The following is a 14879-nucleotide window of genomic DNA, read 5'->3' on the forward strand; positions in this document are numbered from 1 at the left end:
ATGTTTGTAACAAAATATACACAACACTAAAGATATATACTTTTCCGCTAGATTCAATGTCGTGAAACCTTCGTATTGCGATTCCTTCATAAGCTTTGAAGGAATTTTAATGCAAATGAATAAACGTTTACAACTGCAGCCATTGCGAATGTGAACGTATCGACGTTTTTGCTTTAAACATTTGAAATGTTTCTAATTAATGTTATTCATTTTTTCTGTGTTATTTTTGTAAGAGTTTCTATCATGTTCTTTAGAATGGCTCCTTGTTTATCAAAATCAATAATGAGAGATGTCTACTGCACTATGCTCCAAAAAAGACCTGAGCGAAGTCCTTTCGCTAGAACTGATATGTACGATATTGTGAGCTTGCTTTACATGTCGAATGAGTTGGTTAAAAAAGAGATCATGAAAAGTGAAGGAGAAAATGCACTCTCGGTTATTCTGTCTCATCTTGATGATCAATCAATGACAGTTTTACTTAGAATCTACATTAAGCAATTTTTCAAATGTACTATATTTACGAATGACGCCTTTCCTCTTTTTCCGTACAATGAAAACTGCCAAAACCATTGGTTTACGCAGAATTTTTCACGTCGTAATGATGCAGGGGACCAAACTAATCAAAAAGTAGAGATTTTTAATGCAAGTAACAAAGATGAAGCTAAAACATGTATCGCCGAGTTTGTAAAGAAAGAAGAAGACAAAGATAATGAGTTCTATTTCCATGGCACTGATCATTCGTCTGCAAAGAATATTCTCGAGAATGGTATTGAATTAAGTAAAGGTAGTAAAGAGTGTGACTTGTCGCATAAGTATGGCTTCTACATGGCAAATAAATATGAATACTCGTTAACGGAATATTCTAATATAACAGAACCAGCTCTTCTCATTTTTTGTTTACGCCCAAATAATTTGGAAAGTTTCCGAGAATTGTATTTATGTGGTAATCGCAATAAACAAGACTTTGGTACAGTTACTCAATACTTTAGGGCTGGAAAAATAGACCGTAAAGGTTCCATGAGCAGGGAACTATTGTCGGACATAGAGAATTGCGATTACATCAAAAGTCCAATTACAGGTGATGTTCGTTCAGCAGATGACCAAAGCAAAGATGTTCTGCAGGTTTGTGTAAAGAAACACAAAATGGCTGAGACAATGAGCGGTTCCCCATTTTTGGTGGGTGCAGTCTTTATAAAGGCTTATTCTGAAGAGAACGATTCTTACAAAATTAGCAGTAGGAGACGCAAGAAAACAGCAAAGTGAAATGAGTTCAGTAATAAACAGTTTGAAATTGCATGGAGTTATGTCGTCCATGAAAACAATCGTATCACACATTATAACGTAACTCGTAGGACATATTGATTTCGTACATAGTCGTTATTTACCATTAAAAAGCTGAATTGTAAAAATATTGATGTAAACAATTTTTAAACAATTATTGCATGAGCATGATACGAAAAATTATTCAGACCGAGCTCCTTTAACGAAGTCTGAATGATTCTTTAAGTTATGCAAACGTGTAAAAACTAAAACACAGAGCAAAATCCAGAGCAAGTTTGCACATTTTTAGTTTGTGTTAACAATTTCACATGAACAATTACGTCGCCTACAAATAATTTTCAATGTTATGTAAGTTGCATAATTTGGAGAATTACCTGTTGCCTCTTAGCCTATCACAATCGATGTTCCATCGACATTGTATAATAATGTAAATCAGGAGTAAAATAGAATAGATTTGATTTTGTGGAACAACGAGGTTTGTATGAATTTTTCTTGATTCTCAAACGGCTTAAACCCTACCATGTAAACCAAAAACTGTCACTAAAATATGATCTAACTTTTCGTAACTATCTCAACTAATGATACTAAAACCACACAATATTTAAACTTCCATAAATAGCGTATTTTTCTTAAGTCACACAAAGGCGATTAACAACACTTATCAAACGATACTGCGTACCTATTGAAACTAAATTAACCTTACAAAATTAAAAAAATTTTCAGTTTTAAAGATTAAATTTCTTTCAATCTTAAATCCGGGGTAGTAAATTATGATCATTTCATGTTTGATTACCCAATGGCAATTTGGCAACGCCTTAGTCAGGTGACCAAACAAACGCATCTATCCCACAAATCCTCGCGTGCCATATCATCATTCTTTTATACTTTTCGTATTTTGATTATTTTCTTGGTTGCTAAAGTAGAATTTTTGGAACTTATCGGACGAGTACTAAAGTACTGTGTTAGCGTCGTATTGGTGATGCGCATGGGATAATTTGTTGTTTTTCGTGATACGTAAGTGAGCTTAAATGTATTTCTTAAATGTCATATCAGTATTGCCAATGTTCGTCGTTACGTTTGTACTTAAAATCGAAACCAGCGTTTTTGTCTTGTTGTTATATTTTGATTCTATTTTATATTATGTCTGTACGCCGTTAAACGTTTAGTTTATGTTAAAGTCGTGCAAATTTGCGACAAAAGGGTTTTTTAGTGAACTAGGTTCGTGAGTTTAAAATATTAAGTAAATTCCTCTTTGCTGTCGTGGCGTATTTCCGTAGAGAGAAAAGTTCTTATCGTAAGTTCCTTAGTTATATGTAATGTAGTATTTTCGTGAAAGCATTTATCCTTTGTGTTTTAAGCTTTTTGATTCTTATACGTAAACTTTCAGGTGCGAGTTTTATAATTTCATACCACAGTCTCATTCACGGGATGACGCTGTGAAAATTCTGCGGCTATTCTTATTGTTGAGAAGTATTGTTTTATAACTATAGTTTAAGTTAATATTTGTAAAATTTTGATAAGAACTTTAAGCATAGATTTGTGTCAAATGTTTAGGTCTAACTTGATATTTTATGTGTTCCTTTTCTCTACATTTTTAGTATGAATAAATATCCAATCATTGTCAATCTTGAACGTTTCACATCAAAGAATGATCTCATAAATACAATAAAGCTTGCCCTAAAAAACTTTGAAGATGATAACGTAAAGAAAATTGTGATTCATCATTTCCAATGGCAGCCGAAACACCATCTCCCTAAGTCACAAATGTCAGAAAAAAAAATAAACATTAGCGAAGCCCAAGTTCACTACTTCTTGGGTTCAATTTTTGTTTGTTATCAATGTTTTGTATTTTGTGGTATCTTGTTGAATGAGGTAAAGGCATTATTGTCTGATGAAGACAAACTCACTTCTGAAGAGAGGGGACAATTAAATAATCTAAAAGTAGACCTCAACTATTTAACCAAGCTTCTCGATAAAAGATGTCTTTACGACTACAATTTTGGTGGCTTCAAGAAAGAAGTTAGAGATGTGGCAAATGATGTGGATCTTGTGAAAGTTGTGAAAAATATAGAAAGTACCATTTCCAATCTAAACCATCCTGAGGTAAATGATCTCTTTGACTTGGAACTCACCCGAGAAGATATTCTGTGCTCAGTGCTTGGTTTGAAAGATGAGTTTGGTTGCAGGCTTTTCGAACTAAGTCCTCACATGAGAGAACACAGGAGTGAAAAGGAAAATTTGCTAAGGTTCTTGAAGGAGTTTAAGGAAGAAGACAGCATAGAAAATCTCAGAGATAGTAAAGATGTTGCTGACATCTTATTCAAGATTGGTTTTACAAAGCATCGATCTCAATTTATTGCTAAATGGATAACCAGCATGCCAGATCCGAATCACAAACCAATTTTATCTTGGGTGGAAACTTACATTGAAAATCATTTTAGGTATGATATCTTATTAAAGGATCAAGTCTTCGATTTCCCATTCGAAAATGATTATAGGAAAAAATTGTTTACAGTGAATTTCTCACGTTTTGATGAAGAGGGAAGACATAGTCATCCTGTAAATATGACCAATTTTGAATCGCCAGAAGATGCTCTACACCATGTTGAATCAAAAGTTGCTGAACTAAATGAAAATGATCCTGAACTAAATAAAAATAATCCTCAGAGAAAAGTATATTTCCATTGTACTGATCACAAAAGTGCTGTTGATATTCTAGAAATCGGAATTGAGCTGGGTTTTGGTCGTGACAAATTAGACTTCTCTGATGGAGAAGGGTTCTACATGGTAAATAACGCAGAGTTCTCATTAGCACATTATGGAAAGACCAGTACTCATCCAGCTATTATCATGTTTGATGTGAGTCCTCAAGAACTGAGCAACTTTAAAGGAATTGATTTATCCAGTGCTGAAAAGGAAGAAGATTGGAAATTGATTGTTGAGTATTTTCGCTCTGGTAGCCATGGTATTGGTAATTTACCCAAGAATTTGTTGTCACACATAAGACAATGGGATTACATCAGAGGGCCTGTTTCCCTTAATGGTTTTATTGAAAAAAACACATTATCTCAAAAAATTGAACAAATTTGCATAAAGAAACAAGAATTGGCCAAGTTAATAGGGCATCCATCATCAATTTTAGAAGTGATTTTTCTTAAAGCTCCCAAAATTCCAAAATTCAATATTTGAATAGTTATGGGTGCAAATTAGTGGACAGAACATGAAATTGATGACCATAGTTAGCACTGTGACAATATTTTATTTTCGTCTATAGTCTACCACTTGCTGCAAAATTTAACTGTGAACAAAAGAAAATTTTATGGCATACTAATAGCTAGAAGCAACAGTAGAACATTGTAGACAATGATTTTCTTTTTACTATTTATACCTGAACATCCTGGTATACTCAAGTTTATGAACAAGTTATATTAAAATAGTAAGTGGGAGAGGGGGGGGGTGAATATTCATATATTCAGCTCTGCTTGACCAATTTGATTTGTTAGTGATTATAATTTCAAAAGCAGAATATATGAATATTCACACACACCTCCACTTAACGTTCTAGTTTCGCCCTTTAATGGGTGGAAGTTTTTAATTTTAGCAAACCACCCACATTGATTATGTATTTTTCCATTGCCAAGAGCAGATAGATTCGTTAAAAAATGCAAAATGTTTTGTTTTTTATTCTTGCAGTATTCATTTTGTACGGCTAACACGCACCCCAAAAGCAGGTGGTCAATAGGAAGTTTTATTTTTTGAATAACAGTATGAATTACGATTCTAAACAATCATCTCATCAGGTAGTATTATAATGCATTGATGAATAGCAGTAAAACATCGCTAAAATTAAACGGCCAAACTGTTTTCTTTGTCCCCCAACACTTGAAACATTAAAAAGTCTTGATTTTGCAATTATCACGTTTACGTGTCTATATGATTTAAGAAATGCTATTGGCTAGCCTGATCACGTGATAAAATGCGATTTGCTAACAAAATAAACAAGCAATGGCTGATCAATGCTTGTTATCGAAGACGAAGTACAAATTAATGTTTGAAAACCAGGTTTTTTCTTTTCTTTTTGCTCAAATACGTTAGCTGCCTCAACTAGGTCTTTGTGAATATCATTATTTTCCCATTCAGAGAGGCATTGCGATAAATTTTCAAATATATCCGTCATTTGCTTGCTTTTCAAAACATGAAATTTTCTGTGACGTCATTCCGTGCGTATCTCCTGTTATATATCATGGCTCTCGCCAATGAAATTGCTCAAATTCTTCTGGTTATTATCTAATTATATATAGTCAATGGCGCGGTATATTTATAGTCTTTGTTAATGTGAATTGTGAAATTGGGAGTTGAGAGAATTTGCTTTGAATTGTATTCAGAGCTGCAAAATTTCGACAATGACTTCAAGAAAGCGTTGCTACAATGGATTAAAACATGCAAAACAACATTTGATATTATTTTTCATTTTATCCGGCGTACTTTGTGGATTTTTACTCGGTGCTTTATTACATTGCAATGTTCAGTCGTCCATAGATCCAACACCGAAGGAATATGCAATGTACGTGTCGTTTCTTGGTGAGATTTGGGTGAGAGCTTTAAGACTTTTGGTTCTTCCTTTGATTGTATCCAGCCTGCTTTTGGCAGTCGCTGAATTGGAGTCAAAACAGAGCAGAAAATTGAGAAGAAGAACATTGCTGTATTGTCTTATGACTACAATGTTTGGGGAGTAATTTGTTTATTTGCATTTAACCAGAAAATGTTAACGTGAAAGAACCAGAACCGTACGAAGAAAAAGTTGAACCAATACATTCTGTGCTTGACCTTATAAGGTTTGTGCTAAATATCGATAAGTATATAAATGTTTACTTTATGTATGTATTTGTTTGTCTGTTAAGTTGATTTTGTTTGTAAAATCAAAGTTTAGATTGTAATGCAATTATTTACAAATAAATTGTCTTATTTTCTCTTACTCTTGCATGAAGAATTTTGTGTCAAGAAAAAGTACCAATCCTCAAACTTTTTGTAATAAATCTGTGTATCACTTTAATTCATGTGCATACACTACGCCCTTAACACCTTGTTATCATCCTTATACCATCATCAAATCATCTACATACATGTTAGTAAATGTAAATCGTCCTGGTTGGTATAGTCCTGAGAAGGACTGTTTTTGTTGTTGTTGACTGACGTTTTGACAACCTTAGCGGTAGTCATCTTCAGAGTCATCTTCTTTGACAAAAGATTGAATTTTAAAACTGCTTTATATTTATGGCAAAAGTTTGCTGAGATTTTGTTTACGATTGTAGCATGTGACAGCCAGGGTTATGTGTTTATTAGCATAATTATCAGCCGAGCTTTTTTGAAACCGTTATGAATCAACATTAACATCATCTGATGTCGTACATGAACTGTTCTTAACCAATAGAGCTATACCTCATATTCATCATGTCATTTTAACTTTTAAATATGTTTATGTCAAGATTTCAATTGTAGAATGATTATTATATATACTACTGAACATTGTGTACAACAAGACAACTGTCAATAAATGAGTTGTCAAGGAAAACGAACCTTAAAAACCAAGAAAAGCATGAAGCTTTGTTTTACACCACTGTATATGACAGATCATTCTCATTGAAATGCATCAAATTGCAATATTGCTACATAAACACCATGAGGATAAACATTTTGATGTTCACGAAAACAAAATTTAATTATTTATAAATGTCCCCAATGTGCACAGCAATGTAATTATATCTTACAATACCTGTGCCAGGCCTAAATAACATACAATGATAAATAATCTTTTGAAAATTTCACTGTTTGATTGTAAACTGTTTTCTTCTTTAAGACAAATCCCATTTCACCACCTACCTATGTTGTCATGACAACAACAATGAATCGAGAAGAAGGTTTGAAAGCTTTGGAAACATCTATCAAAGCCATTGAAGAAGTCATTATGAACAAGAAAGGAACATTTGTTTTACAACAAGCTGTAAGTGTTTGGTTTATATTTCTATGAAAAGTATATTGTATCACTAAAATGACATCCTCCTGGTGCCTCTACTATCCTCAAATCATCCTGTTACCATTTCCCTAAGTACCCCAAGCTGTATTGAGACGGACATATTCAATCGTTAGTCGTTTATTTGAAAATTACAATGACACCATCCCAATGCATTGAAATGAATAATATTAGGACCCAGTTAACTGTCCACAAAAATTAGTTTTTCCTAAAGCTAATTATGCATTGTGATATCATAATGATGTTTTTTGCATATTGAAGAAAAGTTATGTGTCTCCAAAACAAAATAAAATAACAAAGCACATGTTCACATCATTTACACAATGACTGTCTCATGTTTGCTTTCTCTGACTGTGTAACTATTATCAGAAGGACATCACTCGAGTCCATTTGACATTTTGCACACTTGTATGATGTATCAAAGATGTGAAATCATACAACTGACGTATGTTTAATGAGCTGCTGTTTTTTGCAGCGTCAGAGAAAAGAATAAAACAAGCAGAGTTTGTCATGTTCTTATTCAAGTAGTACTTTATGTTTAACTTAGGAGCTAAATATGTTTCATACAAAATGTTTTATGGTTTTTGATTGGTTATATGAAATGATCTTTAATATGTATAAGATATAATTGAACAACTGTTTTTCTATAATGTCTGTTGACATAAAATTATCGGTTTTAACAGAAATAGGCCTTCATAGAGATCAGAAACGTAAAAATCTTAAAATGATTTAAACTTATTCAGGAAAGAGGTCATTATTATATTTTATTATCCTAACTAACATTTTTATTTGACTAGATGGGATACTAGGTCCCATGGTAATTATCGGAATTAGCGGGAAAAACTACGTCAGAGGTCTGGTACCGACACGGAGACGCGTTCTTGTCATTTCTTTCTGGATAGTACGCCGTCCATAGAAGCTCCTCAGTTCGTAGATACATAAAAATTGTCAAATACCAGCTGTTATCCTTCTGTAAAAGTAAGTAAACATTCTTAGTTAACGTTAGAATGGAGTTTTGTAAATTTTGATGAATTCAGACAACAATATTCGTCGTCGTTTCCATAATGAAAGCGAAACCAATGAAAAATGTATTTGTAATTGCAACTATGTTCAACGCATTTGGGTATAATTGTGACAATTTTCATCGTACAAAGAAAATTGTACTGGGCTGTCGTCAATAGCTTCAAATATCTATTCTTTTGAACGGTTTCATGCGCCGTGTCGAAACATAAACGAACAAACATATACTTATGGGAACCATGAAAATATTTAAACCAGTTATAACCAGGAGGCGTCTATTTCCTGAACACTTAACACTTTAAACATCAAAACATGTTTTATAATATTTAAGTCACGCTTTAGTGAGAATCGTGTGATAAGTTTTGAAGTATGTATTGGCTCCTTTGCCTTGATTGTAACAAATCTATTGCGCACTAAGGCATATAAAGTCCCTTGAGTGCAAATAATTTAGTGTAAAATTATCGTTTTAAAACTTTCAAAGTCATTATTATGGATCAAAAATTACTTTGTAGCTTGTTTTTTAATACATTCTGAATTTTTTGAAAATAATTAATTCATTCTTTGGTATTTGATTATAAATGATGTAGCCACTTAGCACAAGTGTTCATCACTTCCTCTTAACTGTGGTGCATTGGAGCATGTTACATTTGATTTAAATTTTCCGTTTGATATTTCGAAGTTTTGCAATAGTTGAAATGTTTATCGTAAGTCACGATCAAATTTACTTATTCGTTTGATGAAAACTATCTCAACAAAAATTTCAAATATATGAGGCAAAGTTACGCAAAATAACCTTTCCCACAACGGAAGTTTCATGTTTGTACTAAAATATGCACAACACTAAAAATATATACTTTTCTGCTAGATTCAATGTCGTGAAACCTTCGTATTGCGATTCCTACATAAGCTTTGAAGGAATTTTAATGCAAATAAATAAACGTTTACATATGTAGCCATTGTGAATGTGAACGTATCGACGTTTTCGCTTTAAATATTTGAAAGGTTTCTAATTAATGTTATTCATTTTTTCTGTGTTATTTTTGTAAGAGTATCTATGATAAAATAAAGATATGATCTTATAAACATAAGTTAGAAAACATTCTTTCATAAGTATCTATGATGTTCTTTAGAATGCCTCCTTGTTTATCAAAATCAATAATGAGAGACGTCTACACCATTTATCCACAAAAGAATAATGTTGTACCACAATACAACCAAACGATCATTTCTATGCTCGAAAAAAGACCTGAGTGAAGTCCTTTCGCTAGAACTGATATGTACGATATTGTGAGCTTGCTTTACATGTCGAATGAGTTGGTTAAAAAGAGATCATGAAAAGTGAAGGAGAAAATGCACTCTCGGTTATTCTGTCTCATCTTGATGATCAATCAATGACAGTTTGGAACCTACATTAAGCAATTTTTTAAGTGTACTATATTTACGAATGACGCCTTTCCTCTTTTTCCGTACAATGAAAACTACCTAAACGGTTGGTTTACGCAGAATTTTTCACATTTTAATGATGCAGGGAACAGAATTAATCAAGAAGTAGAGATTTTTAATGCAAGTAACGAAGATGAAGCAATTAGATGCATTAAGGAGATTGAAAAATTAAAGAAAAACGAAGACAAAAATACTGAGTTATATTTCCATGGCACTGTTCATTCGTCTGCTCAGAATATTCTTGAGAATGGCATTAAATTAGGTAAAGGTGGTGAAAAGTGTGACTTGTCACATAAGTATGGTTTCTACATGGCAAATGATTATGAATACTCATTAACACAATATTCTAATATAACAGAAGCAGCCCTTCTCATTTTTTGTTTACGCCCAAATAATTTGAAAGGTTTCCAAGAATTGTACTTATGTGGTAAGAGCAATCAACAAGACTTTGGTACAGTTAGTTAATACTTTAGGGCTGGAAGGATAGACTGTAAAGGTTCCATGAGCAGGGAACTATTTTCAGAATTGAAGAAGTGCGATTATATCAAAAGTCCAATTTCTAGTGATGGTTGTTCAGCAGGTGACCAAAAGGAAAGATATTCTGCAGGTTTGTGTAAAGAAACACAAAATGGCTGAGACAATGAGCGGTTCTCCATCATTGGTGTGTGCAGTCTTTATAAAGCCTGATTCTGAAGAGAACGATTTGTTGTTGGGTTTTGATTCATTTGTATATTGAAAACATTTTGAATCTGATGCTTAGCAATGGCACGTTCATGTGTATTTAACTTCTTCAACTGGGAGGCAACAAGCATTCCACATAAATCGTTTTCATCTTTTTCCACATTTTTTTTGTTTTGATGCTTAAATGCTTTCTGCATTGTACGAAGAAACTGTATTTCTTCTTGCTCAACATCAACTTTTGTCTTTGACCACTTTTTATGTCCAGTTGTATCAGATATATCAGTAATTTTATCATCAAATACTTCATCTGGCTCTATTCGTTGACAGCCATTGTCTTCATCTAGTAAGCTGACTTGCTCAATTTCATCATTGGTTAACAAACTACAATTACTTGTCTAGCTGCTGCTGGTAGTTCATACTGACAAATTAGTTTTTGTTGCTCCAGACTTTATGTATGGTACTAACCACTGTAGAAAATTATAGTCCTTCAATTTTGTTTTAGAGGAAACAACAGCTGACAGAGATGTTCCAGATTTATTTACTTTTTAAAGTTATTTCTTCGCTTGCTGAATCTTTTTTTAAATTTTCAAACAATTTTTCGCTCGCTCACCAATTATTAAAGTAAATGGTTTGAACCGGGAGTATCGTTACATGTTTGTAAATGTAGATCGTCCAGGTTGGTATAGTCTTGAGAAGGACTGTTTTTGTTGTTGTTGACTGATGTTTCGACAACCTTAGCGGTAGTCATCTTCAGAGTCAAATGAAAATTGTTTTACGTTCCAATAGATTCAGATTTTCTGCCACTTTTGCCCAAGCATTTGCCACGCCAAACTTGTCTTCATAATCCTTATATGTTTTATCATATAAGCAGGGAATCTTACGCACTTCCTCGGCCAACTTTCTGGGTTAAGTGATTGAACACATGTTGAATCCGCCATTTTATACTACAAAATTTTCATTTAAGATGACGTCATTTTGGCGATTAACGCGAATAAATATCAAAAATTATATCGCGTTTGTTAGTCTCCGTTTTACTGCGATTATTACCACGTTCCCATATGGGATTATCGCGTTTAAAGTTAATCCCTGTCGCGTTTTCGCGTTAAGCCTATAGTGGAAACCAGGCTTTATAGATCGTAGCTCTCGACCAATGAAATTGCTCAAATTCTTCTGGTTATTATATAAATATATATAGTCAATGGCGCGGTGTATTTATAGTCTTTGTTATTGTGAATTGTGAAATTGGGAGTAAAGAGAATTTGCTTTGAATTGTATTCAAAGCTTCAAATTTTCAACAATGACTTCACGAAAGCGTTGCTACAATGGATTAAAAAATGCAAAACAACATATGATATTATTTTTCATTTTATTCGGCGTACTTTGTGGATTTTTACTTGGTGCTTTATTACATGGCGATGTTCAGTCGTCCATAGATCCAACACCGAAGGAATATGCAATGTACGTGTCGTTACCTGGTGAGATTTGGGTGAGAGCATTAAGACTTTTGGTTCTTCCTTTGATTGTATCCAGCCTGCTTTTGGCAGTCGCTGAATTGGAGTCAAAACGGAGCGGAAAATTGGGAAGAAGAACATTGCTGTATTGTCTTATGACTACAATGTTTGGGGAGTAATTTGTTTATTTGCATTTAACCTGGAAATGTTAACGTGAAAGAACCAGAACCGAACAAAGAAAAAGTTTAACCAATACATTCTGTGCTTGATCTTATAAGGTTTGTGCAAAATATTCATAAATTTACTGAGTTTGCGCCCTGCTTTTGCGTTCACTGCAAAAATTTTCATATAAGTATAAGTTTTATTTCTATTATTTAACGACAATGCTTTTTACTTTTTCAATATGAACATATTGAGGTATATTAAGGGCGGTATATTAAAGAAGGTGAAGGGGGATTGAGTTGGCTTGGGTGTTAAGAGAGGGTTTAAGTTTGGATATAAGAAGGCTTTCATGAATCATAAGGTCATAATTGTCAGATTTTTACTTTACTAAAGGAAACCTTTTTTTATTAGAACCTAAATGCTTTGTTCGCAAAGCTGTGCAAGTATGGAGATTTCCAAATGCATAGATAACACGTTCACCTTCACTATTGTGAAACTTTAATAAATACATTTATGATATTAGTTGTAAATACATTTTACTATGTCATATGAACCATACCAAAGAGAGCAAAGGTAATGCTACAAGATCATTATAAGAACATCTAGATTTTAAATGGATAAGTTAATCTGAAACTCAACCTTTACAACAATGACATTGAAATATAAAAATTGCAATAAACCTTCCACACTCTACTCATCACACACTCAATTTCACATCTCTTTGAGACAGTGAGTTGAAGGTTTATTGTAATTTTTGAATTTCAAAGTCAAAAAGATCTTTACTCCTTTTGAATTGTAAAACTGCTTTATATTTATGCCAAAAGTTTGCTGAGATTTTGTTTACGATTGTAACATGTGACAGCCTGGGTTATGTGTTTATTAGCATAATTATCAGTCAGCCAAGCTTTTTTGAAACCATTATGAATCAACATTAACATCATCTGACCTCGTACATGAACTGTTCTTAACCAATAGAGCTATACCTCATATTCATCATGTCATTTTAACTTTTAAATATGTTTATGTCAAGATTTCAATTGTAGAATGATTATTATATATACTACTGAACATTGTGTACAACAAGACAACTGTCAATAAATGAGTTGTCAAGGAAAATGAACCTTAAGAACCAAGAATAGCACGAAGCTTTGTTTTACACCACTGTATATGACAGATCATTCACATTGAAATGCATCAAATTGCAATATTGCTACATAAACACAATGAGGATGAACATTTTGATGTTCACGGAAACAAGATTTAATTATTTATAAATGTTCCAAATGTGCACAGCAATGTATTTAGATCTTACAATACCTGTGCCAGGCCTAAATACCATACAATGATAAATAATCTTTTGAAAATTTCACTGTTTGATTGTAAACTGTTTTCTTCTTTAAGATAAATCCCATTTCACCACCTACCTATGTTGTCACGACAACAACAATGAATCTAGAAGAAGGTTTGAAAGCTTTGGAAACATCTATCGAAGAAGTCATTATGAACAAGATAGGAACATTTGTTTTACAACAAGCTGTAAGTGTTTGGTTTATATTTCTATGAAAAGTATATTGTATGACTAAAATGACATCCCCCTGGTACCTCTACTATCCTCATATTATTCTGTTACCATTTCCCTAAGTACCCCATGCTGTATTAAGATGGACATATTCAATCATTAGTTGTTTATTTGAAAATTACAATGACACCATCCCAATGCATTGAAATCAATAATATTAGGACCCTGTGACATTGGCAATAATTTATGTTAACTGTCCACAAAAATTAGTTTTTCCTAAAGCTAATTATGCATTGTGATATCATAACAATGTCTTTTGCATATTGAAGAAAAGTTATGTGTCTCCAAAACAAAATAAAATAACAAAGCACATGTTCACACCATTTACACAATGACTGTCTCATGTTTGCTTTGTCTGACTGTGTAACTATTATCAGAAGGACATCACTTGAGTCCATTGGACATTTTACACACCTGTATGATGTATCAAAGATTTGAAATCATACAACTGACGTATGTTTAATGAGCTGCTGTTTTTTGCAGCGTCAGAGAAAAGAATAAAACAAGCAGAGTTTGTCATGTTCTTATTCAAGTAGTACTTTATGTTTAACTTAGGAGCTAAATATGTTTCATACAAAATGTTTTATGGTTTTTGATTGGTTATATGAAATGCTCTTTAATGTGTATTACATATAATTGGACAACTGTTTTTCTATTGTGTCTGTTGACATAAAATTATAAGCGACACAATACCAAATGGACAAAAGCACAGTAATTTTTAAAACAAAGGATTGATATGATGAGCAACAAACAGCAATATCTTTTATATTTTGTCACTTAATTTAGACAAAGTAGTTGTATAACCTTTTATTTTCAAATTCTCTTATAACTAATTTAATTTATTACGTGTTTGTAGATGTAGAACGTCCAGGTTGTTATAATCCTGAGAAGGACTGTTTTTGTTGTTGTTGACTGACGTTTCGACAACCTTAGCGGTAGTCATCTTCAGAATCAAATCAGAAGTAAACGTCAGGTTAGCCATATTTGTTATCTGGTTCTTTCTTACGCAGCGATGGTTGAACCAGAGTTGTTGGCGTATGCGTCTGACGTTGCTTGCAAAACGTATGTAGTCGTTAGCAAGTTGTTCGCTCTGTTGTCCAAATGATCGTAATAAAGTAAATGGTTTGAACCCAGGAGTATCGTTAAATGTTTGTAAATGTAGATCGTTCAAGTTGGTATAGTCTTGAGAAGGACTGTTTTTGTTGTTGTTGACTGATGTTCAACCACCGCT

General features: G+C 33.0%; 3 protein-coding genes across 8 annotated transcripts in view; all 3 read left to right on the forward strand.

Moving 5' to 3' along the window:
- Positions 1-1752, forward strand: part of LOC124448105 (eukaryotic translation initiation factor 2 subunit 1-like) — a 117159-nt gene extending 115407 nt beyond the window's left edge. Inside the window, exon 4 of the mRNA XM_046999116.1 lies at positions 255-1752. Within this exon, the coding sequence (XP_046855072.1) occupies positions 256-1263 (1008 nt within the window). The 5' untranslated portion in view covers position 255 and the 3' untranslated portion in view covers positions 1264-1752. The remainder of the gene's footprint in view (positions 1-254) is intronic.
- A 395-nt stretch (positions 1753-2147) lies between these two features.
- LOC124448102 lies at positions 2148-4965 on the forward strand. The gene is made up of 3 exons (XM_046999113.1): positions 2148-2235; positions 2289-2295; positions 2880-4965. The coding sequence occupies exon 3, from the start codon at positions 2881-2883 to the stop codon at positions 4468-4470; it is 1590 nt and encodes a 529-aa protein (XP_046855069.1). The 5' UTR covers positions 2148-2235; positions 2289-2295; position 2880; the 3' UTR covers positions 4471-4965.
- A 356-nt stretch (positions 4966-5321) lies between these two features.
- LOC124448111 (eukaryotic translation initiation factor 2 subunit 1-like) overlaps positions 5322-14879 on the forward strand; it is a 37962-nt gene continuing 28404 nt past the window's right edge. The window contains exons 1-4 of one of the 6 annotated variants that reach the window (XR_006948934.1): positions 5353-6116; positions 7139-7282; positions 8110-8290; positions 9463-10974. Coding sequence is in view for 2 of the 6 variants with exons in the window: in XM_046999131.1 (XP_046855087.1) it covers positions 7172-7282; positions 13471-13605 (246 nt within the window). In the remaining 4 variants the exon portion in view is untranslated. Of the gene's footprint in view, positions 6117-6991; positions 7283-8109; positions 8291-9462; positions 10975-11378; positions 12186-13470; positions 13606-14879 lie in introns of those variants that run through there. The other 5 variants (XM_046999131.1, XM_046999132.1, XR_006948938.1 and 2 more) reach the window with 5 other exon arrangements.

This window comes from Xenia sp. Carnegie-2017, unplaced genomic scaffold (genome assembly GCF_021976095.1).
Source record: "Xenia sp. Carnegie-2017 unplaced genomic scaffold, XeniaSp_v1 HiC_scaffold_23, whole genome shotgun sequence".
In the NCBI taxonomy this organism is placed as follows: Eukaryota; Metazoa; Cnidaria; class Anthozoa; order Malacalcyonacea; family Xeniidae; genus Xenia; species Xenia sp. Carnegie-2017.